Source organism: Dama dama, chromosome 6, assembly GCF_033118175.1.
Source record: "Dama dama isolate Ldn47 chromosome 6, ASM3311817v1, whole genome shotgun sequence".
NCBI classification, from domain to species: Eukaryota; Metazoa; Chordata; class Mammalia; order Artiodactyla; family Cervidae; genus Dama; species Dama dama.
This window is the reverse complement of record NC_083686.1, coordinates 44,276,293-44,301,147: the sequence shown is the minus strand read 5'-3', so window position 1 is coordinate 44,301,147 and position 24,855 is coordinate 44,276,293. Positions and strand designations below refer to the sequence as shown.

The following is a 24,855-nucleotide window of genomic DNA, read 5'->3' as shown; positions in this document are numbered from 1 at the left end:
TTACACACAAAGCCTCCTCATTCTTTTTCACAGCGGATTATGACTACCACAACTTTCATCTATCTTCTTCAGGCTAAACTTTAATGACATTCTATACAGTTAACTACTATAACAGTTTCTCCCCCCCCCCCAAGATCTAAAAACAGACAAAGCAACTCATTATTTAAATTACATCCTTTTTAGAACGCTTACTTTCCAACCAAGTAGACGGAAAACGTCGCACAATTTTATCACTTAAAATGAAGGTACAAATTACAATGCAGACTTCAAGTGAAATTACCTTTTTTTGATTGGGGCATCAGCGTTAACAGCCAAATCAACAATGACTAAAAGTTCCTTCTAGTGCTTTTCTTTCACTGTAAAAGAAAACACTGTTGTTGCTTTTCTTTTTTAAGGTTAGAAAGCCTTCAAGTCGGACAGCGTGGCATTCTAATAGCAAGCAGCCGCCACCTGATTCGACCTTTCATTCCCCAAGTCAGAGGCCGAGGTTTTTACCTTTCAGGATTCTGGTATTAGCAACAGGACGACTTGTACACCAGCGAAAACGCACTCAAGAATGTAAGCTCTGCGGCGCTACGCGTCGGAAATTACTCTCCCGGGGCCAGCACGCCAGGACCAGCTAGAGTCCAGCTTCGCAGGCGGAAAGGTTTCCATAAGAATCAGCCTCCGCGGTGACCCGCGGCGGGCGGGCGCGGGTGGACTCAAGGAAGACCGGCGCCGCCCCGGAGCCTTCGACCCCGCGCGGCGGCTCGAGTCGGACGCGAGGAGCAGCGCGCTCCCCGGGGACCCAGCCCCGGAACCGCGACCACTAACGGAACCAGCCCGCGGGCGGCGGCGGCCGCCGCTCGGACTGCGGGCCGCGGCGCGCGGGCCGGGAGCCGGGAGGGCGGGGGTTCCCCGGAGGAGCTGGCCGTCCCGGCGCCCCATTGGGCGCCGCTCCAAACGTGCCCGAGTTGTGACAGGAATAAAGTGGGTCACAAGGCCTAGCGGGTCCCCAGCGAGAGCCCTCTCCGCACCGGCTCTTCGGCTCTCCCCGCCGCTCTGCCGCTCGGATCGGCCCCAACCCAAGGGCGCGCTCCGGCCACCCGGCCCCGCCGCGCACCCCAATCCCGCCCCTGCCCCGCAGGTAACCCCAGCTGTCCCGAAAGGCCCTTCAAACGGGGCGGGCCTCCACCCCAACTCCCGAGAAGAGACACACTCGAGCGATAAGCAAAACTTGGGCTTCAGCGCCAGCCCGCCCCTCCCCTGGCCGCCGCCCCCCGGCCCCACACACACCGCCCTCCCGCTCCCCCCACTTCCCGGCGCCCTCACCGTGTGGCTTGCGGCGGCTCCGGCTTCTTCCCTCCCGCACCCCGGAGTCCAGCTGCGGCGACTCGGAACCACTAGCCTGGCAGCGTCCTGAAGACGCTGCGGCTCCCAGCTCTAGCAGCACCTGGGGCTGAGTGGCGCCCCCAACCCACCCCCCAAAATTCACCGCTACAGCCGCCCTCAACTCCTCCCCCTCCCTTCCCTTCCCCTCCTCCGCCGGCCGGGACCACGCATGCGCCGCTCAGGCGAGCCTGCCGGCGGACGTCAGGCCCCAGGCCCACCCGGCGGGGCGCCACTCACCGGGAGCGCGCACGCGTCGGCGGCCAGATTTCCTTCGCGCTCTCGGTCTCGAGGGTTTCCTTTTTTAAGCCGGTAGCCGCAAGACGAGTCTGTGATTGCGCTCCCTCCTGGCGCATGCGTAGTCAGTGACCCCCGCGGGCTCCGACTGCCGGCGCGTTTCGTTCGTCCCTCCCCTCACTCTCCCTTTCCCCGGTGCGTGTCGGTGCGCATGCGATGTGCCCCGTTAGGCAGCTCGGAGCAGCGCTGGGGATCCCGGGCGCCGGAGGAGACTCCTGCTCCCTAGAGCTACGCGTCTGCGCGATCCGCGGCTGCCGCCGGGCGTGCAGGACAGCCGAGGTCTCCCCAGCGCCCCCTTCCTCGCACCGGTTACTGGAAAGCAGGGGAGGCGGGGCCTGGTTAGCTGCGGAGGGTGCGGCCGGTCCCGGGAGTTCAGACTGGGGTGGCTTTAGATCAGGGTGGCTTTGGCTTTTACCCTGGATGCGGGAAGCGAGGACAGAGGAGAGTTTCTTGTATGAGGGATCCCGAAGCCATCCCTTCTCTTTCTCGAAAGAGAAAGGGGACCTTCTCTTTCTCGAAAAGCAAATCACTTTGCCAGTGCCAGGAAAAAAAAAATCAATCGGGCGGGCGAAAAGACTTTTTCCCCGCCTCCAGTGGCATCACTTGCGTTTCGTCTCTCGGGACGGGAAGAGGGCATTTGTGAAGGTGACTGGCACTCCAGACTCCTCCTCTCTCTTCCCCGGGAAGTGCACCGCTTTAGTCTCTTCTTTTCGGAGAGTGGGCCTGCGAAGACCGGACGTGAGTCCTTGGCTGGAGGGCGGAAGCCAAAGAAGATAACGGATGTGCTCCTTTGGAGTTTTTTACCTAGCCTTAAGGAAGATGGGAGATGAAGCACTGGACGGAAACCAGGATCCTAGCTCGTACCGCTTCCCTTGTAGAAAAACGCGTGCATGTTTTCCCCCTTATCTTAGGGGGAAATTACTTTCCTTGATGGTATATACAGTTGGTCCACAAAGGAAAGCAACTTTCGGTAGCTAAAAATTATTGGGAAAAAGTGTACATTTCTAATTCCTAATGGTTTTCATATTTTAATGATTGTTCTTTGAATTTGAAATAGAAACCGTTTTATCTTCTTTTGAAAAATAAACTGTTGTGACTACAAAATCCTCCCTCAAAGGTAACATTCATCTCAGTGAACACTTCAGATTCTTGCTATGTACTCAAGAGAAAAAGAACATCGAAACTGAGGAACTATTCACATCCCTATCATTCACCAGAGGATTCTGTCCGGAATGGGAGAGCGTGATAAGAGTCACCATATAGCAGACGAGATTTTCAGTTCAGTTCAGTCGCTCAGTCGTGTCCGACTCTTTGCGACCCCATGAATATTTTTTTCCTGCTTAGCATTCATTCCCTATTCTGATCATTTTCTTTGGAGAACTATCCTTTCTTCACTCTCAGACCATTTGGCTGAAGGGGGCAGGACTCCAGAGGAAAACACATTTGAGTTAATCCTCTACCTTAGTTTGGATTTAACTAAGAAGGGTGATCTCTTTTCCAGTGGAGTTAAGTCTGCAAAAACGGAAACCTGAACACATCTTCCTACTCACAGATTCTGAGAAAGAAGGCAATGTGGAATAAAGCAGGTTCAAAAATGGAGATTTGGCCTGGAGACATATTGAATGCATGGAATCCGTTGTGGACTAGATAACTCTGGAAATCTCAGTTAAGTTAGTCAATAAATTCTTAACATGTATTCATTGCTTAAACCAGTGAGAGGTTGTCTATCACTTGCGATCATGAATTCTCACAGTGGTAGCAAGAGAGGAGGCAAGGTTAATAATACTGGTTAGGAAGGTTTCAGTTAGACAAGAGGCTTTGAATGCTTTTCCTAGGATGTGGATGTTTGGATTTTCTAGAGAAAGTGATCTCTCTTCATATTCTGCATCGTATCTTCAAAAATACCTTTGCTCCTTTTAATGGTTCCAGGGTCCTCTTAGTCACTAGAAACACATCACGTTCATCTTTGACTCCTTCGTCTCTCATGTTCTGTATTTAATCATTTACCAACACCTGTTGATAGCCCCGTTTTTCTGCTTGGTCTTCTGCCAGTACTCAAACATTCCCCATGATTCAGTTCACAACTTACCCTTCTCCCCATACTCTCCAAGAAAACTGGACCGCATATTTTTAATCACATTTCCAACTTCCAGATTCCACTTTTCCCTAAAACAAAAACCCTGCCTCATAGTTTGTCCCCTAGCCTAAATCCTCTCCTTGAGCACAATTTATCTAACTCAAATATTCTGCTCCCTTCTTCTTGTCTGCCTTGCTATAATTTAAAAGGAATATTTCCAACTCCATTCCTAACTGGTTTCCACAGTTGATGTCTTGATAGAAGCAATATAGCAAAGTGGCTAAAATACAGAATTGGAAACTTACTGCCAGGATGTATCCCAGCCCCACTATTTAATATCTGCATGACTTTAAGTCTGTTCTTCAGTTTCCTCATCTGTCAAATGAGGGTAATAACAATCATGTCTCAGGATAATTGAGAGAAGATAGAACAGGTAGATGGAATGTGTGTGTGTCTGATAGTACCTGGTACATAAAAAAACCACATATTAGTAGTGGCTATTAATGATGTTGCTTTTTGTGTAGTTTTTACATCTCTTGCTCACTTTCTTCCCCTAGTTCTCTGGGACCCTGTGTCCTTTCTGTTTTTTTCGTAATACCACTCTTATCCACCCTTTCCTTGACGTTCCTACTTTTACTACTACAGTTTAAAGTAAATAGGAACATGGGAAAAAAAAAATAAAGTAAATAGGAACATGGGAAGCTTGGTATGCATTAATAGGGAATATACTGTCAGGGTTTTTTTTTTTTTAGAAGAATTCTTCATGTTTTAGTCAGTTACTCTTATCCTTTCTAGATCCTTTAAAATAGAAGGAAGTCAATAGTATGATGTGATATTGAAGACTTTGTAATCAAAGGTCTAGACTTCAATCCTGACTAATACTAGGACACACTGAGAAAGTTAAATAATTTATTTGAGCATCAGGGTATTTATCTGTACAGTGAGAAAAAAGGCATCTCAGAATTGTGATGGTCAAATGTAAATTATACACTACTACAGAAAGGTTAGCTGAAAAGCATGGTGGCTTCAGATTTTTTTGCTTTGTTGTTGGAACTCTAGGAATGGTTGAAATGACTCACAAATTTGTAACTACAGCCTACACCTTACCTTTGGGTTCCAAACACACATGTCCAATTGTCTCCCCGATGTCCCCTCTTGAATATCTCAAATACCTTGGATGCTCCCTTCAATCTATTCTCCACAAAGCAGCAAGAATATTCTTTTGAAAATATAAATGAAACCGCATGTTCCTACTTGAATCCTTATTATTTCCCATTATATCTAAATTCCTAGTTGTGTCCATGATACCTCTTTGATCTAGCCCCCTCTATTTCTCCAACTTCATGTCCTACTATTTTTCTCTTTTCCCATAACACTTCCACCCAGAAACTTCCTCAAGTTTCTTGCTAATCTCTGTATTCTCAAGCTTTGATACAATCTATGCACTTACCTGGACCACCCTCCTACCTTTTCTCCTGGCTGGTTCCTCTTCGGTCTTCATGTTTCAAAGATCTAACTACCCTGTTTAAGATGTTTCCCTCCTACCTCTCACCTGCCATCGACCAACATAGTACCCACAATTATTCTCTATTACTGTGGGGGTTTTTTTATATTTCTTTTCTTATCTATTAACTATCTTCCCCCCCAACCCCGCCCCATTGCCCCCACATGGTAAATTCCAAGAGTCAAGAACCATGTGTTTTCTTCATCATTGTACATGCAGCATTCATTTCAATGCTTGAGTTAAATGAAAGAATGAATGAATGAATGAAATGAAAGGTAAAACATGCTAGAAGACTTTTAGGATCATTCTTATATTCCAAGTTGTGATTGTAAGCAGATTGTAGTCTTGTCAGGAGGTAAACTTCAGTTCAGTTCAGTCACTCAGTCGTGTCCGACTCTTTGTGACCCCATGAATCGCAGCACACCAGGCCTCCCTGTCCATCACCAATCCCCAGGGTTTACTCACACTCACGTCCATCGAGTTGGTGATGCCATCCAGCCACCTCATCCTCTGTCATCCCCTTCTCCTCTTGCCCCCAATCCCTCCCAGCATCACGGTCTTTTCCAATGAGTCAACTCTTTGCATGAGGTTTCAGCTTCAGCATCAGTCCTTCCAATGAACATTCAGGACTGATTTCCTTTAGGATGGACTGGTTGGATCTCCTTGCAGTTCAAGGGACTCTCAAGAGTCTTCTCCAACACCACAGTTCAAAAGCATCAATTCTTTGGCGCTCAGCTTTCTTCACAGTCCAACTCTCACACCCATACCTGACCACTGCAAAAACCATAGCCTTGACTAGACGGACCTTTGTTGGCAAGGTAATGTCTCTACTTTTTAATTTGCCATCTAGGTTGGTCATAACTTTTCTTCCAAGGAGGAAGCGTCTTTTAATTTCATGGCTGCAATCACCATCTGCAGTGATTTTAGAGCCCAAAAAAATAAAGTCTGACACTGTTTCCACTGTCTCCCCGTCTATTTGCCATGAAATGATGGGACCAGATGCCATGATCTTAGTTTTCTTAATGTTGAGCTTTAAGCCAACTTTTTCACTCTCCTCTTTCACTTTCATCAAGAGGCTCTTTAGTTCTTCACTTTCTGCCATAAGGGTGGTGTCATCTGCATATCTGAGGTTATTGCTATTTCTCCAAGCAATCTTGATTCCAGCTTGTGCTTCCTCCAGCCCAGCATTTCTCATGATGTACTCTGCATATAAGTTAAACAAGCAGGGTGACAATATACAGCCTTGATGTACTCCTTTTCCTATTTGGAACCAGTCTATTGTTCCATGGCCAGTTCTAACTGTTGCTTCCTGACCTGCATATAGGTTTTTCAAGAGGCAAACTTAGCAATGTGTATTAAAGTACAAAGGAGAGATAAACTGAAAATAGTGAAACACTAGTATGAGACTGCTGAGTGAGGTCCACAATAGGGAACAAGAACATGCAGCACTCACCATCTAAACAGCTGCCCACATTTGAAGCAGATAGTCCTTCAGCCCTGCTTCCCTGGTGGCTCAGACGGTAAAGAATCTGCCTGCAATGCAGGAGATGCAAGAGATATGGTTTCAATCCCTGGGTGTCGAAGATCCCCTGGAGAAGGAAATGGCAACCCACCCAGTATTCTTGCCTGGGAAATCCCATGGACAGAGGAGCCTGGCGGGCTACAGTCCACGGGGTTGCAAAGCATCGGACACGAATGACACACACACACACTCCTTCAGTCAGGACCAAAAGCTGGACAAAACTGGACTTAACATGGTCAAAACCTCCAACCCTACTTTCAGGCCATATAAGTAAGACACAAGGGGAGAGGAGGATGAGAGAATCATTGGAGCCACAACTTAAAAAGCTCCTGGAGAGTACTGTGGCTTTTCCTTTCCTTTTTATTCCCCCACCCCACTCCAAGTTGGGCTTCCTTGGTGGCTCAGATGGTAAAGAATCTGCTTGCAATGAGGGAGACCTGGGTTCGATCCCTGGAGGAGGGCATGGCAACCCACTCCAGTATTCTTGCCTGGAGAATTCCATGGTGGAGCCTGACGTCCATGGGGTCACAGAGAGTCGGACACAACTGCGCTACCAAGCACAGCTCACTCCAAGTTAAGTGAACAAGGCTCCAACAGAATCGGCTAGAGAAACTGGAGTGACTAAGGAGAGACTGCGATCTCTTCCCTTTCAGATTTGTTGATCTGCCCTGCATCTACCTGCGTGAACAGGAAGACAGACACTTGGGGAGAAACAATTGGAGGAAGTGGGCTGAAGTGTACTCATACAGTTTGGCATGGCAAGGAAGTTTCTACGGAGTCCATCCATGCTGGTAGAACGTACTGTCCAGGTTTGAATCATTTTGACACCTACTGGGAAAAGAAATTCTAGCAACAAGAGGCAGGAAATACTTCAAGGAGTGGGAACTGAGAGAGATCAAGAGAGAGAGCGAGCCGCAGACTGATCTCCATATCAAGGAACTGTGCGGTGGAGAGGCTGCCTCTGAGTTTCTAGGAGAACTCAATGTGCCCATTAAAGAGCGAACACTTTGATGCTTTGATATGGATAGTACTTACCTAGTTAAGAGAAATGTAGGCTTTTCTTCCCTAATCTCCCTTCCAGTCCCCAACACCACAGAGGATGGGTCTTGAAAAGAGAAGGAAATAATTGGCTAAAAACAACTCCACCTTCCCTCTTGAGTTCCTGAATCACAAGTTCAGCCAGAGAACATCTGCCTGGGAACCGATATTAGAGCTTGAAACTAGACAGACTTTTAATAACCAAAAGTGTGAAAGAAGAGTTAGAGAATATGCTCCAGATGTCTTTAGGGGACTTGCTACTAGTGCTGCTTAATCACCTAAGGATCTCATTAAAACAAAAATTGCAGTTCAGCTAGTCTGGGATGAGGCCAGAGACTGCATTTCTAACAAATTCCCTGGGGATGCTGCTGATTCTAGAATCACACTTTGACAAAATAGGCACTGTAAAGCAGGAGAGGGAGTTTCAATAGTTGGCAGAAAGGAATAGAGAAAAATATTAGGAAGGTTATATAGAATACCCATTTTTGTAGATCAAAAACATTTGAATATTTAAAATTTCCCAAAAAATCACAGAAATTCATTCAATAAAATGTGAAACACATTATTAAATAATTTCCCCACATTCTAACAAATACTTATACCGCACTTAAATGAGAATGCATAGATCAAGTGAGATATGAAGTAGTTCTGATCTACAGTGGCAAGCATGAGTACTTGCTAGAAGAGTGTGTTTATGTGCATTATTTGAAAAAGGCTGAGGCTGGAATCAAAACCAGCCACCTCTATTATGCTATAATTTTATGAATTTCACAATGTTTAAGTTTTCGTGAACTGTGCTTACGTGTAAAAACTACTGCCACCTGCTGGATTTGTGTTGAGTTATAAAAAAGAAGTATGAATCTTTTCATTCAAACTTCTTAAATGCTATTAGTACTTCCTCTGCTAATTTTAACTCAAAAAAGAAAATAGGTAAATATGATGGGCTTACTAAAAAAAATTACATTTGGGGGAACCTTTTGCATTTGGTTTCAATTGGAAGGGAAATAATGAGTGCTATTCGCTCCACTGGCTCTGACTCTTTGCGACCCCATGGACTGTATAGCCCACCAGGCTCCTCTGTCTGTGGGATTCTTTAGGCCAGAATACTGGAATGGATTGCCATTCTGTTCTCCAGGGGATCTTCCAGACCCAGGAATTGAACCCGGGTCTCCCATATTGCGGCAGATTATTTACCACCTGAGCCACCAGGGAAGTCAGGGAAATAATGTCTATATTTATATGCATTAGATGGCATTAAAGTTACATTTTAACTTTATGATAATATGGTTTTTCCTTTAATTTCCCACAACAGTTTTATTCTCAATAGGAATCTTTCCATCCATTTTGTTAAAGACTCTTAGAAGTTGGACCTTATAGGTAATTATTTCTCTGATATGTGTGCTAATGCTATAATAAACACCACTGTGTGCAACTCTCAACTTTGCTTCTCAGCTTTTCCTCCCTTCATCCAAATGTGTATATTTCAAAAGCCTTTCTTTGCTATCTCAGAAGGGGTCTTCCTAATTCTTTATAAAGTTAGATCATTTGATTTTACCTTATCTGATCAAATAAATTATTACCACCTAACTCAGTGTGTGCTGAAAAGCAGAGTAAGCTGACAAGATTCGTATAGTCAAGGCTATGGTCTTCCCAGTGATCACGTTCAACTGTGAGAGCTGGATGGTGAAGAAGGCAGAACATTAATGAATTGATATCTTCAAACTGTGGTGCTGGAGAAGACTCCTGAAAGTCCCTTGGACAGCAAGGAGATCAAACCAGTCAATCTTAAGGGAAATCAACCCTGAATACTCATTGGAAGGAGGACTGATGCTGAAGCTGAAGCTCCAGTATTTTGGTCACCTGATGCAAACAGCTGACCTACTGGAAAAGTCCCTGATGCCAGGAAAGACTGAGGGCAGGAGGAGAAGAGGGCGCCAGAGGATGAGATGGCCAGATGGCATCACTGATGCAATGAACATGAACTTGGGCAAACTTTAGGAGATGGTGAGGGACAAGGAGGCCTGGTGTGCTGCAGTCCATGAGGTCGCAAACAACTGGGCGACTGAACAACTCAATCTGTATTTAACCTTCCCTCCACTTCATCATTCTCCGCTGCCTCTATGATCCCTACCCACCCCTAAGAACAGCAAATACCCTTTCCTGACTTCATGTTTAAATTGCCTCATGCACGCTAAATCGCTTCAGTCATGTCCGACTCTGTGCAACCCCATGGACTGTACCCACCAGGCTCCTCTGTCCATGGACTTCTCCAGGCAAGAATACTGGAGTGGGTTGCCATTCGCTTCTCCAGGGGATCTTCCCAACCCAGGGATTGTCTCTCATTGTTTCCTGCACTCTTTACCTCTAGCACCACCTGGGAAGTTCTAAATTGCCTCAGTTCTCACCGATTTATTTTGTAATCTAATCACTTAAACTTAGTCTGGATTTCTCAAAAACATCAGTGAATATCCAAAATCACAATGATGGGTCACCAATACAAACAAACTGGAAGACTAGTTTTTAAACTATTTTAAACTATTTTTAAACCATTACGTGCTGGATTTACCACCATTTTCTCTAAAAGTGGTGCCAATTATTAAGCCAAGGTAAAACACGCTGCAGGTCTTCTGCAGTGTCCTAATAAATATTTTCTCATGATGAATTCATCTGAGATTACTATTAAAAGATATGTAAGCCTCACAATATACTTTTCTCACTTCTCATGATTTAGAAACTGACATGTTATACAGGTCTAATGATTCAATAGCCTGTCTACTTAGTAAGCTAATACTTTCTAACAATAATAGAACTATTAAAAATTATAACAATGAGTAGAGATGTTTCTTAGTACTTTTTAGAATCTTTAAATTGCATTTTTCCATTGAGTGCTTAATTTTTTTAATAGGTAAGAGATTTCAAAGAAAAAGCATATGGGCATAAATTTAAGTATTTTCACTCAAAGCCTCTAAATTATAGACTTTAATATTTATTAAGTTAAATTTCATGGTTCTTTTTCATCATTTTTATTCACATGCCTCTTTGGAAGTGATTTGGCAACACAGAGGGCTTGTAATATATTTGTTATTGTCCAAAATGGATCAGAAAAAGGATAAAGTACAGAAAAATATTAACGGTTCAGGACAGATTCTAGTTTTGTTGGAGGCAATAAATATTCTGAAATATCTGGAAGTTTTTGTAATTACATATAAGCTATAATTCTAACATGAAAATGAAAATAAATTTATTTATAAATATTGTGATCTCTGATTATAAAGGCAGTGACAAAAACACTCCATATATAAACACTTTAAAGCTATTTATTAAATATTTCTATTTGGTATCTTCATTATCACTGTTTGAGCTATCAGTGTCATCATAAATAGAAGTGTTTCTAATTGAAGATACCATCACATCTACAATGCCTTTTTTGGGGTTTTCTTCCAAATCAGTCTGTATTGCTCCAACTTCTGCTAGCTTCCATTCAAGTTCTGCAAAAAATAACCCATCAATAAATCAGATAAAAATCTTGGAACATCTATATGAACAGAAGTTGACTCCAATAAAATTAATGTGGAAATGATGATATATTTAGAACTAAATTACAATGAAAGTACTATGTCAAAATACACATGGGATATAGCAGAGTTATACTTAAAGGGAGAAATTATGGCTAACATTTATTTTTAAATGACTGAAAATAGTTCTTTGAAAGTACAAATCAAGGAGCTAGAAAAAAAATTAAAGTAAATCCAAGGAAAGCAGAAAGAGGGATATAATGAAGAAGAGACTTTAACAAAGGTTGAAAAGCAAAATCAATGGAGGTGATTAACAAAATCACAAGTTGGTTCTTTGAAGAGACTAACAGACACACCTTAGGCAAAAAAGATCGGAAGAAAAAGAAACAAATTAAACAATATAAAGAATTATATGGAGCAAAACCAAGATAAAGATTTTAAAGCCACGAGACTACTTTGAGAAAAAAGTATGCCAATACATTTGAAAATTTTAGTAGGAAAACTTCAACAAGAAAATGTGAATTATGTAAACATACTCAAGAGTGAAACTGAAAAAAACTGAACTGATAACCAAAAACCCCCAATCCTGCAAACTGCTTGTTTTGTTAAATTTATTCCTAAGTACTGCGTAAATGAACAGAACATTTGTGAGGAAAATTACAAAATAAACTTAAGAGGAAAATTACAAAATATAATACAATTGACCCTTGAACAGTTCAAACAGGTTTGAACTACAGAGGTTTGCTTGTATGTGGATTTTTTCAATAAATGCATATTATAGCACTATACAATCCATAGTTGTTTGAATCCACAGATGCAGAACCGCAAGTACAGAGGGCCAACTTTAAAATTATGTGTGGATTTTTCACTGCATGGGGGTTAATACTTATAACTCTTGTGTTGTTCAAGGGCCAACTGTATATACATTATATTTATGAAGAAAGTTACCAAAAAAAGAAGATCAAAATTAATGACAAGCTATATCTTATTCATGGATAGGAATATTCACTATTATTAGGATATCAAGTTTTCAACAATTAATCTTTAAATGTGATTCTAATAAATAACCAACAGGATTTTTCACAGACTAATTCCAACATTTATATTATATTTTGAAAAAGACTTGCCCTACTAGAGAGAGCTAGATTGTTAGGAAGGTACAGTAATTAACATAGTACTGTACTGATTCAGGGATAGACAGCAGAGACCATTGGAACATAGTAGAAATTTCAGAAACAGATTGAAGCATCTTTTTTTAGTCCTGAAAATGACATAGGAGATATCAAAAGTCAGTGGGGGGGGGGAAGACACCTCACATACATTAAGATGGTTACTATTTAAGAAAAAAAAAAGGGAACGAACAGGTGTTGGTAAGGATGTAGAAAAATTAGAACTTCTCTGCATTGTTGGGGGGAGTGCTAGATGGTGCAGCCCCTGTGGAAACAGTACGCAGTTGCTCAAAAGTTAAAGTAGAACTGTTGTATGATCCAGCAATTCTACCTCTGACTATACACTCAAAAGAACTAAAAAGAGGGACCAGAATAGTTCATTTGCATAGCCATGTTCTTAGCAGCATGATTCACAATAGCCACAACGTAGAAGAAACAAATCTGTCCATCAACAGATTAATGGGTCTGCCCTGTAGCTCAAAGGGTAAAGAATCTGCCTGCAACGTAGGAGACCCAGGTTCGATCCCTGGGTTGGGAAGATCCTCTGGAGAAGGGAATGGCAACCCACTCCGGTATTCTTGCCTGGAGAATCCCATGGACAGAGAAGCCTAGTGGGATACAGTCTGTGGGACTGCAAAGAGTCAGAACAACTGAGTGACTAACACTACACTAAAATGTACTATAAAAAATACAATGGAATATTATTCAGCCTTAAAGTTTTAAAAAGGAAGGAAATGCTGACACGTAATACAATACAGATTAATTTTGAAGACGTTATGCCAAGTAAAATAAGCCAGTCACAAAAAGACAACTACATAATTCATTTATATGATGTACTTTGAGAGTAGTCAAATTCAGAGTTAGAAAGTAAAATGGTTGCCAGGGGCTGGAGGGACCAGAGAATAAAGTCACTGTTTAAGGATATAGAGTTGCAACTCTTCGCAAGATGCAAAGAGTTCTTGAGATGGATAATGGTGATGATGGCACAACAGTGAAAATATTCTTAATATCATTTAACCATATACTTTGGGCTTCCCTGATAGCTCAGTTGATAAAGAATTCACCTGCAATGCAGGAGACCCCGGTTCAATTCCTGGGTCAGGAAGATCCACTGGAGAAGGGATAGGCTACCCACTCCAATATTCTTGGGCTTCCCTGGTGGCTCAGTTGGTAAGGTATCTGACTGCAATGCGGGAGACCTGAGTTCGATCCCTGGGTTGGGAAGATCCCCTGAAGAAGGGAAAGGCTACCCACTCCAGTATTCTGGCCTGGAGATTTCCATGGACTATATATGGGGTCACAAAGAGTTGGACACAACTGAATGCCTTTCACCAACCATATACTTTAAAATGATTAAATTATATAACTTATTTATTCATAAATTAAGTTCTGGGTATATAATTTATTGCAGAGTAACAATAATTAATAATACTGTATTATAAATTTTTAATAATTCAAATCATGAATTTCATGTTATGTGTATTTTTAAATAATTTAAATTTTTTTCAAGTATTACAATTTTAAAAAGTATAGTCCAGATAACACACTACTCATGATAGTGACTGCTTAGTGAGGCAGGGAGGGGAACAGAACTAGGAATGGAAATATAGGCAACTTCAACTTCTGTACTGTTTATTTCAATAATAAACAAATAGCTGAAGGAAACATGAACAAATGTTCACATTTGTTATTTTGGGTGATGATTACATGAATATTTTCTATATTATTGTTTGTATACTTATGTATTTTTTAAATTAAGAGGATAAGGCACAACAGATGGCCAATAAACATATGAAAAGATGCTCAACAATGTTCATTATTAGAAAAATGCAAATAAAACCACAATGAGTTATCACCTCACACCAGTCATAATGGCCATCATTAAAAAATCTACAAACAATTAAAAAAAATCTACAAACAATAAATGCTGAAGAGGATGTAGAGAAAAGGGAACCCTCTTGCACTGTTGGTGGAAATGAAATTGATTCAACCACTATGGAGAAGAGTACGGAGATACCTTAAAAAAGTAGGAACAGAAACAGAACTACCACATGACCCGGAAATCCTACTATACATCTTGTGAAAAGATATATGCATCTTGTGAAAAGCATAACTAAGACAGACACATGTACACCAGTGTTTGCTTCAGCACTGTTTACAACAGCTGGGACATGGACGCAGCATAGATGTCCATTGACAGATGGATGGATACAGAAATTGTGGTACATATATATGATGGAATGTTACTCAGCTTTAAAAAAGAATGCATTTGAGTCAGTCCTAATGAGGTGGATGAACCTAGAGCCTACTGTACAGAGTGGAGCAAGTCAGAAAGAGAGACGCAGATATTGTATACTCATGCCTGTGTATGGACTGCAGTAAGATGGTACTGAAGCACCCATCTGCAGGGCAGCAGTGGAGACACAGACGCAGAGAACACACAAGTGGACACAGCGTGGGAGGGAGGGGGTGGGGTGAATGCAGAGAGCAGCAAGGGAACACACACATTACGATATGTAACACAGATAGCCACTGGGAGTTTGCTGCACCACACAGCGAGCGCAACCCAGTGCTCCGTGACAACCGAGAGGGGTGGGATGGGGTGGGAGATGGGAGGAAGCTTCAAGAGGGAGGAGACATATGTGTACCTGTGACTGGTTCATGTTGATGAGTGGCAGAAACCAGTACAATATTATAAAGCGAATATCTTGCAATAAAAATTTAGAAAAATATACTAAATAAATTTCAGCCCTGGGGGGGTGGAAAAAGAGGATAAGGCACAAGCTGAAAAAGTAAGATGGTAAAATAAAGAGGAAAGGGAAATTCTGGAACAATTAGAATTCTGGAAGTCTTACTAAGGCCAAAAACAGTTTTAGGGGAATGATACAGTGAAAGAAAGACTGCTAAAAATAGCCATTCACAGTGGCTTTAATATGATAGTAGGAGAAAAGATTTTAATAATACCGAATTAAATCAGCTCCAAGAAATGACTTACTGAAGAGTTAGGTCTTAGAACTAGGTTTGGAAGTAAACATTATTAGAGAATGTAACACTACAAAGCCCTTTGCTGTGTACTATGAAAAAGAAAGTAGCAGAAGGCATAGTCCTTGCACCTGTTAGGGAGACAAAACTCAAAGGGAATGGGTTAACCAACAAAATCTGAGACTATGTAGATAAATGGAAAATAAGTTGTTTATAGAATATATGCTATAGAAATTCAGTAGAGAAAATGAAAACAGATTATTAATTGGTCCAGCATCACATAATGGATTAAATGGAAACCTAAGAAGGAATAGGGTTTGGAAGGAAGAATAGGGCAGGGTAGGGTATTTAGGGTACAGAGAAAGACTATGAAACAAAGTACTGGGTTGGCCAAAAATTTCGTCCAGATTTTTGTAATATTTTATGGAAAAACCTGAACAAATATTTTGGCCAACCCAATACAAAGGCACAAGTGAGTTAAGTGTGTTTGACATAGTGGTTGAAGACCACCTTGGTTGGAGGAGAAACTGCAGAAAACACGGAGAAATACAACTGGATAGATGGGCTGAAATTTTTAAGCATATGATTCTGAATTTTTAATATATTTGAAGCAAAGAATCATTAAGGATTTAAGCAAGTGGGTGTTATGATAGTATTACTGTAGGAAAATTAATCTGAAGGCATTTAAGAAGAAACTAGAAACAAGGAAAAAGCCTAACGTTTTATGAAAATAAATTTTCATGATATTTGTTATGTAAGTTTTCTTAACAGGCAAATTTTGAAAGTAACATCATTACCTTCGAGCTTGAGATTTATCCCTCCACATTCTATAATTCCAATGAATTTGCCTTCTATCTGACCATTTTTATAAACAAAAATGGTTGGTAAACAATTGTCATGGTAGTGATCAATACAGCTATTCACGATGGCTTTAACGAATTTAGTTTCAGGAAACTTTCTTGCTAGGAGACTAAGATGCTGGTTAACCAACAAACACATTGGGATGCTAAAAAGAGAAACAATACAGACAACATCTTTAAAAAACAGGCTACTTATCTCAATCTAATAAAATAAGACATTTCCATGACAAAAATATATCTTTAGATTTTCTTTTAATATAAGATCGCATCAACTGTAATCCTCTATTTTTACCTTTAGTAGTGATAAACTTATAGAGTCTCTGATTTTCATTACAAAAACTGTTATAGCCTGGGAATGAAGCTTGCTACCATGGGAATTTGCAGCCTAACTAAGGCTAACCACATTTGACTTGGCAGCAGTGTAACCGAGTACAATGTAATTGAGGAACCAGTAAGTTCCTAGTTTATAGGACACTGAGGGGGAGGGGAGGAGAAAGAAAGAAAAAAAAAAAAAAAAAACCAGGACATGTCTAGGGGATCCTTAGCAGTTCTGACTTGAAACAAGGGGACCCAACTCTTGGTCACAGGTTATTTCCACATCAGAAGTTTTTATCTCAAACTTCCTTGAATTCCTTTAATTCAAACTTCATCCACCCTTTTCTTTGACATGCCATATCCTATTCCCCAACACCCAGAACTGTTCATTGGAAATTTAAAATTGATTGGAAATGTAACCAAAATTGGCAGTTCTTCCAGCTCTATCCTTTAACTCTCATTACACTCATGTTTTAATTAGTCACTTTTAAAAAAAATTAATCACTTTTCTCTATCACTCACTCACAGCTTTATTAAATTCATTCAAAGCTAATCCTCAGCTTTATCCCACACTCCTTCCATTTCCTATTGGGCCATTCTTTGTTATCCTATTTTTTTTTTTTTTTAATTATTATTATTATTTTTTTCCAGTGGGTTTTGTCATACATTGATATGAATCAGCCATGGATTTACATGTATTCCCAATCCCGATCCCCCCTCCCACCTCCCTCTCCACCCGATTACTCTGGGTCTTCCCAGTGCACCAGGCCGGAGCACTTGTCTCGTGCATCCCACCTGGGCTGGTGATCTGTTTCACCATAGATAGTATACATGCTGTTCTTTTGAAATATCCCACCCTCACATTCTCCCACAAAGTTCAAAAGTCTGTTCTGTATTTCTGTGTCTCTTTTTCTGTTCTGCATATAGGGTTATCGTTATCACCTTTCTAAATTCCATATACAAGTGTCAGTATGCTGTAATGTTCTTTATCTTTCTGGCTTACTTCACTCTGTATAAGGGGCTCCAGCTTCATCCATCTCATTAGGACTGGTTCAAATAAATTGTTTTTAATGGCTGAGTAATATTCCATGGTGTATATGTACCACAACTTCCTTATCCATTCATCTGCTGATGGGCATCTAGGTTGCTTCCATGTCCTGGCTATTATAAACAGTGCTGCGATGAACATTGGGGTGCATGTGTCTCTTTCAGATCTGGTTTCCTCAGTGTGTATGCCCAGAAGGGGGATTGCTGGGTCATATGGCAGTTCTATTTCCAGTTTTTTAAGGAATCTCCACACTGTTTTCCATAGCAGCTATACTAGTTTGCATTCCCACCAACAGTGTAAGAGGGTTCCCTTTTCTCCACACCCTCTCCAGCATTTATTGCTTGTAGACTTTTGGATAGCAGCCATCCTGACTGGCGTGTAATGGTACCTCATTGTGGTTTTGATTTGCATTTCTCTAATAATGAGTGATGTTGAGCATCTTTTCATGTGTTTGTTAGCCATCTGTATGTCTTCTTTGGAGAAATGTCTGTTTAGTTCTTTGGCCCATTTTTTGATTGGGTCATTTATTTTTCTGGAATTGAGCTTCAGGAGTTGCTTGTATATTTTTGAGATTAATCCTTTGTCTGTTTCTTCATTTGCTATTATTTTCTCCCAATCTGAGGGCTGTCTTTTCACCTTACTTATAGTTTCCTTTGTAGTGCAAAAGCTTTTAAGTTTAATTAGGTCCCATTTGTTTAGTTTTGCTTTTATTTCCAATATTCTGGGAGGTGGGTCATAGAGGATCTTGCTTTGATTTATGTCGGAGAGTGTTTTGCCTATGTTCTCCTCTAGGAGTTTTATAGTTTCTGGTCTTACATTTAGATCTTTAATCCATTTTGAGTTTATTTTTGTGTATGGTGTTAGAAAGTGTTCTAGTTTCATTCTTTTACAAGTGGTTGACCAGTTTTCCCAGCACCACTTGTTAAAGAGGTTGTCTTTTTTCCATTGTATATCCTTGCCTCCTTTGTCAAAGATAAGGTGTCCATAGGTTCGTGGATTTATCTCTGGGCTTTCTATTCTGTTCCATTGATCTATATTTCTGTCTTTGTGCCAGTACCATACTGTCTTGATGACTGTGGCTTTGTAGTAGAGTCTGAAGTCAGGCAGGTTGATTCCTCCAGCTCCATTCTTCTTTCTCAAGATTACTTTGGCTATTCGAGGTTTTTTGTATTTCCATACAAATTGTGAAATTCTTTGGTCTAGTTCTGTGAAAAATACCGTTGGTAGCTTGATAGGGATTGCATTGAATCTATAGATTGCTTTGGGTAGAATAGCCATTTTGACAATATTGATTCTTCCAATCCATGAACACGGTATGTTTCTCCATCTGTTTGTGTCCTCTTTGATTTCTTTCATCAGTGTTTTATAGTTTTCTATGTATAGGTCCTTTGTTTCTTTAGGTAGATATACTCCTAAGTATTTTATTCTTTTTGTTGCAATGGTGAATGGTATTGTTTCCTTAATTTCTCTGTCTGTTTTTTCATTGTTAGTATATAGGAATGCAAGGGATTTCTGTGTGTTAATTTTATATCCTGCAACTTTACTATATTCATTGATTAGCTCTAGTAATTTTCTGGTAGAGTCTTTAGGGTTTTCTATGTAGAGGATCATGTCATCTGCAAACAGTGAGAGTTTCACTTCTTCTTTTCCTATCTGGATTCCTTTTACTTCTTTTTCTGCTCTGATTGCTGTGGCCAGAACTTCCAACACTATGTTGAATAGTAGTGGTGAGAGTGGGCACCCTTGTCTTGTTCCTGATTTCAGGGGAAATGCCTTCAATTTTTCACCATTGAGGGTGATGCTTGCTGTGGGTTTGTCATATATAGCTTTTATTATGTTGAGGTATGTTCCTTCTATTCCTGCTTTTTGGAGAGTTTTAATCATAAATGAGTGTTGAATTTTGTCAAAGGCTTTCTCTGCATCTATTGAGATAATCATATGGTTTTTATCTTTCAATTGTTATCCTATTTTCTTAAGCTATCCTTCTCTACTCTACATAAACATATTCAAAATACTAAAAAATTTTTAAAAAGTCCTTTTTCATTCTCTCTCCCTCTAATAACTACTCTTTCCTGGTCACAGCCCAGATGAAAAAAGATTAAAAAAATCTCTATGTCGTTCACTTCCCTTCCTAAAAGGCTCTCCTTTTTTGATTGCTGTGATAACTTTTTCTATGAATTTCCTTTTTACTCCTTTGACTTACTCCTTATGTCAATACCCCAAATATAGATATTCCTTGTAACTATGTCCTAGACCCTCTTCTCATCCTAGACACATTCACTGGGCACTCTTTAAAAAAAAAACAAAACACTAAATTTGATACAAGTGTATCTCTCCTTCATCTTTGTATGCATTTTCTCATCACTCATATGGAGCATATTTGAAACAATACAGTAGAGGAAAGAAAGATTACTGTGAACCATGTTAATCAGAGAAAAGGTCTTTGTCTAACAGACAAAATCAGTACATTCTTCTCTTGTACTACATCTTATATGTCCTTTCAATACTTACATCTATATAGATAGATAGATATACATGTGAAATGTTTAATTCATCTCTTGTACTATACCATAAAAGCATCTTATTCCCATTTCTATTCTCAACTCCTGCAAACCGTCACAGCTATAGTTGAAGTTGAAGCTCTCTTAAGGGAGTGGCTCATACCAGGACATATTGCATGCTGCATGCAGGCGGTAACCCTCCTGGACTTTATCCACTTTTCCCCTCTATATTTGTTTATGCATACTGCATATTTTATTATAATTAACAAATAAATAAAAGTATGACAACAAAAGTCATTGTAGTTCTGAAGAATATCAAATGCATGTTTTGGAGAAACATGATAAACGTGAATCACTTAGAAGAAAATTGTTGTGTAGCTCATTGTAAGCCAGACAAATATAAATGTTAGAGGAATAATAAAGATTTCTGCACTCAAATTGCTTCACATGTACTTGTGAGTTCTTGCTCCATTTTAAATAAACTCTCAAAATTGAAACCAATGGTAATATACTAGGTCTTATCAATATTGGGGGAAGACTTTGTATATTTTTTAATTTGTCTTCTCTTTGCCAGTTTCTGGCTTTTATCATCAATTTTTTTGCTAACCTTGTTTCACAAATTAGAAAAACTCAACAAAGTGAGTATAAAGGGAACATATCTCAACATAATAAAGGCCTGATATGACAGGACCACAGCTAATTTCATATTCAACAGTGAAAAGCTGAAAGCCTTTCCTCAAGGTGAGGAACAAGGCAAGGATACTCACTCTCACCACTTTAATTCAACATAATATTGGAAGTTCTAGCCAGAGCAATTAAGCAAGAAAAATAAATAAATAAAAGGCAGCTAAATAGGAAAGGAAGAAGTAAAGCATGTCACTATGACATGGTATTATATATAGAGAACCCTAAAGACTCCATCAAAAAAATGGTTAGAACTGATAAAATAATTCATTAACTAAAAAATCAATACACAAAAGTCAGTTATGTTTCTATAACTAAGAATGAACTAAGTTATGTTTCTATACACTAAGAATCAGAAAGAGAAACAAAGAAAACAATCCCATTTGCAATTGCATCTGAAAGAATAAAATACCCAGGGGTAAAAAACATTTGAAAACTACAAGACATTAATGAAAAAAAGTGAAAAAGAAACAAACAAATGGAAAGATACTCTGTGCTCATGGATTGGAAATATTCATATTACCCCAATCAATCTACAGATTCAATACAATCCTCATCAAAATTCCAATGGAATTATTCACAGAAATAGAACAAATAATCTTAAAATTTGTAAGGAATCACAAAAAAATTCAAGTAGTCAAAGCAATCGAGAAAGAAGAACAAAATTGGAGGCCTCATGTTTCCTGATATCAAACTGTATTATAAGGCTATAGTCATTAAAACATTATGTAACTGGTAGGAACACAAACACAAAGAAAAAAAAACACACACAAAGATCACCAGAAAGCATAGACAGACCAAAAATAAACCCATACTTATATGGTCACTTAATTTATGACAAAGAAGGAAAAGAACACACAATGGGAATAAACTGTTGGGAAAACTGGACAGCAACACACATAAAAATGAATTGACCACTATCTTACATCATACACAAAAAATAACTCAAAAAAGATTAAAGATATAAATGTAAGACCTGAAAGCATAGAACTCCTAAAAGAGAACATAGGCAATGACATAGATCTTGGTGATAATTTTTTGATTCTGACCCAAAAGCAAAAGCAATGAAAGCAAAACTAAATAAGTGAAACTGCATTATACTAAAAATCTTCTGCACACCAAAAGAAACCATCAACAAAATGAAAGGCAACCTGCGAATGGGAGAAAATATTTGTAACTCATATACCTGATAAGGAGTTAATATCTAAAACATATCAAAGAACTCATAAAACTCAACAGCAAAAACCCAAAGAATCTGATTTTAAAATGGGCATAAGATCTGAATAGACATTTTTCCAAAGAAGATATACAGATGGCCAACAGGTACATAAAAATATACTCAACATCATTAATCACCAGGGAAATGCAAACGAAAACCACAGTGAGATACTTCACACCTGTTAGAATGGCTATTATTAAAAAGACAGGAAATAATAATGTGGCAAGGATGTGGAGAAAAGAGAATTCTTGTGCACTATTTGCTGGGAATGTAAATTGGTCCAGCCACTATGGAAAACAGTATAGAAGTTCCTCAAAAAATTACAAATAGAACTACCATATGGTCTAGTAATTCCATCTCTGGCTATTTAGCTGGTGAAACACTAACCTGAGAAGATATATGCACCCCCATATTCATTGCAGCATTATTTACAATAGTCAAAACATGTAAACAGCCTGAGTGTCTATCAGTGGATGAATGGACAAAGAAATTGCAGTATATATACAACTGAATATTATTCAGCCATTAAAAAGAATGAAAATTTCTCATTTGGGACAACGTGGATATACCTGTAGGGTATTATGATAAGTGAAATAACTTAGAGAAAGACAAATGCCATATGATCTCTCTTATATGTGGAATCCAGAAGGCTGCCAGAGGGTGGGAGAACTGGATAAAGGGAGACCAAAAGTAAAAAAGCCAAAGCAGAGAATCACACAATATATTTTTTTAATTTAAATATTTTCTTTTCATCTGACATATATAAACATACATTAACTTAGCAATCTTTGATATTGGCTCAGGAGCTTCTCATCTACAGCTTTTCTCATCTAAACTATACAACGATGTATTGTCTTCCATATCTTCTTAGTGCATGCAGGTCATACAGGTATATGCATGGATGATTCATTTTGCTGTGCAATAGAAGCTAATACTACATCATAAAGCAAGGATGTTATTCAGTTTCTACATGGCATCTGACTCTGTAACCCAGTGGACAGCAGCACATGAGGCTTCCCTGTCCATCACCAGCTCCTGGAATTTGCTCAGACTCATGTCCATTGAGTTGGTGATGCTATCCAACCATCTCATCCTCTGTCCTATCATTCTCCTCCTGCCCTATAAATCTAGTAAAAATTAATTTTAAAAAAGAAATCATCTTAACACTAAGTGATGTTATATATCAATTTATGTAACAAAAAGCTAAGAAAAACAAAGTGCATACAGTTTAATTTATATTTCAGAATATATATATAGACAGATAAGTACAACTTGTTACAAATCTAGATACTGCTTTATTTTACTGGATGGCATACTTAACTATTAGAAATATTTACTATCTAACTCAAATCAGTTTTCTACATAAAACCATGACATTAATACTTTATAAGCTTTATTTTCCCTCAAACTGGTGAAGCCAATCCACAAAGATCTAATTAGAAGAATTTTATGATTACTGCCAGAATAAGAGCTGAGTCAGTGGTAAGACCCCACTTATGGGGCAGGGGTCTTAATGCGGGAGGCAGGTGGGAATTGGAGGCTGCAGTGAAAAGTATGGAATTAGGAGACTATGGCAGTATAGATTGTGGCGCAGGGAGAAAATGGTTGCTTGAAAGTTCAAACGTGGTGTTGGGGTTTGAGGACCAGAATTTAACCCCAGAAGAACTGAAAAAATTAAGGGAGACCTTTGATATCAGAAAACAACTTATGGGCCTAGTTATGAAATTTGAGGTACAAAATAGGCAATGGGGTATACAAACAAAGCTAGTGGAGGTGAGGGAATTCCAGCTGAACTATTTCAAATACTAAGAGATGATGCTGTTAAGGTGCTGCACTCAGTATGCCAGCAAATCTAGAAAACTCAGCAGGGGCCACAGGACTCGAAAAGGTCAGTTTTCATTCCAATCCCAAAGACAGACAATGCCAAGAATGCTCAAATTACTGTACAATTGCACTCATTTCACATGTTAGCAAAGTAATGCTCAAAATTCTCCAAGATAGGCTTCAGCAGTACATGAATTGAGAACTTCCAGATGTACAAGCTGGATTTAGAAAGGGCAAAGGAACCAAAGATCAGATTTCCAACATCCTCTGGATCATAGAAAGAGCAAGGAAATCCCCCCAAAACATCTTCTTCTGCTTTATTGACTACACTAAAGCCTTTGACTGTGTGGATCACAACAAACTGGAAAATTCTTAAAGAGATGGGAATACCAGACCACCCTACCCGTCTCCTGAGAAACCTCTATGCAGGTCAGGAAGCAACAGTTAGAAGCAGACATGGAACAATGGACTGGTTCCAAATCGGGAAAGGAGTACATCAAGGCTGTATATTATCACCCTGTGTATTTAACTGATATGCAGAGTACATTATGCAAAATGTCAGGCTGGATGAAGCACAAGCTGGAATCAAGATTGCTGGAAGAAATACCAACAACCTCAGATATGCAGATGATACCACTTTAACAGCAGAAAGAGAAGAAGAACACAAAAAAGAACCTCTTGATAAAGGTGAAAGAGAAGAGTGAAAAAGCTGGCTTAAAACTCAACATTCAAAAACTAACATCATGGCATCTGGTCCCATCACTTCATGGTGACTAGATGGGGAAATAGTGGAAACAATGACATTTTATTTTCTTCGACTCCAAAATCACTACAGATTGTGACTGCAGCCATGAAACTAAAAGACACTTGCTCCTTGGAAGAAAAGCTATGACAAACCTAGGCAGTGTATTAAAAAGCAGAGACATCACTTT

At 39.7% G+C, this 24,855-nt stretch overlaps 2 protein-coding genes across 14 annotated transcripts in view; both read right to left on the bottom strand.

Annotated features, from left to right (window-relative positions):
- Positions 1 to 1,772, bottom strand: part of CLOCK (clock circadian regulator) — a 126,770-nt gene extending 124,998 nt beyond the window's left edge. For 4 of the 13 annotated variants that reach the window (XM_061145920.1, XM_061145917.1, XM_061145929.1 and 1 more), the window contains exons 1-2: positions 1,312 to 1,468; positions 281 to 356 (exon numbers count right to left, since the gene is read on the bottom strand). The gene's annotated coding sequence lies outside the window, so the exon portion shown is untranslated. Of the gene's footprint in view, positions 1 to 280; positions 357 to 495; positions 638 to 1,311; positions 1,471 to 1,608 lie in introns of those variants that run through there. The other 9 variants (XM_061145921.1, XM_061145918.1, XM_061145923.1 and 6 more) reach the window with 6 other exon arrangements.
- Positions 1,773 to 11,136: 9,364 nt separating this feature from the next.
- The window catches only part of PDCL2 (phosducin like 2), a 36,576-nt gene continuing 22,857 nt past the window's right edge, over positions 11,137 to 24,855 (bottom strand). Inside the window, exons 5-6 of the mRNA XM_061145276.1 lie at positions 16,270 to 16,478; positions 11,137 to 11,294 (exon numbers count right to left, since the gene is read on the bottom strand). Coding sequence (XP_061001259.1) covers positions 11,137 to 11,294; positions 16,270 to 16,478 — 367 coding nt within the window. The remainder of the gene's footprint in view (positions 11,295 to 16,269; positions 16,479 to 24,855) is intronic.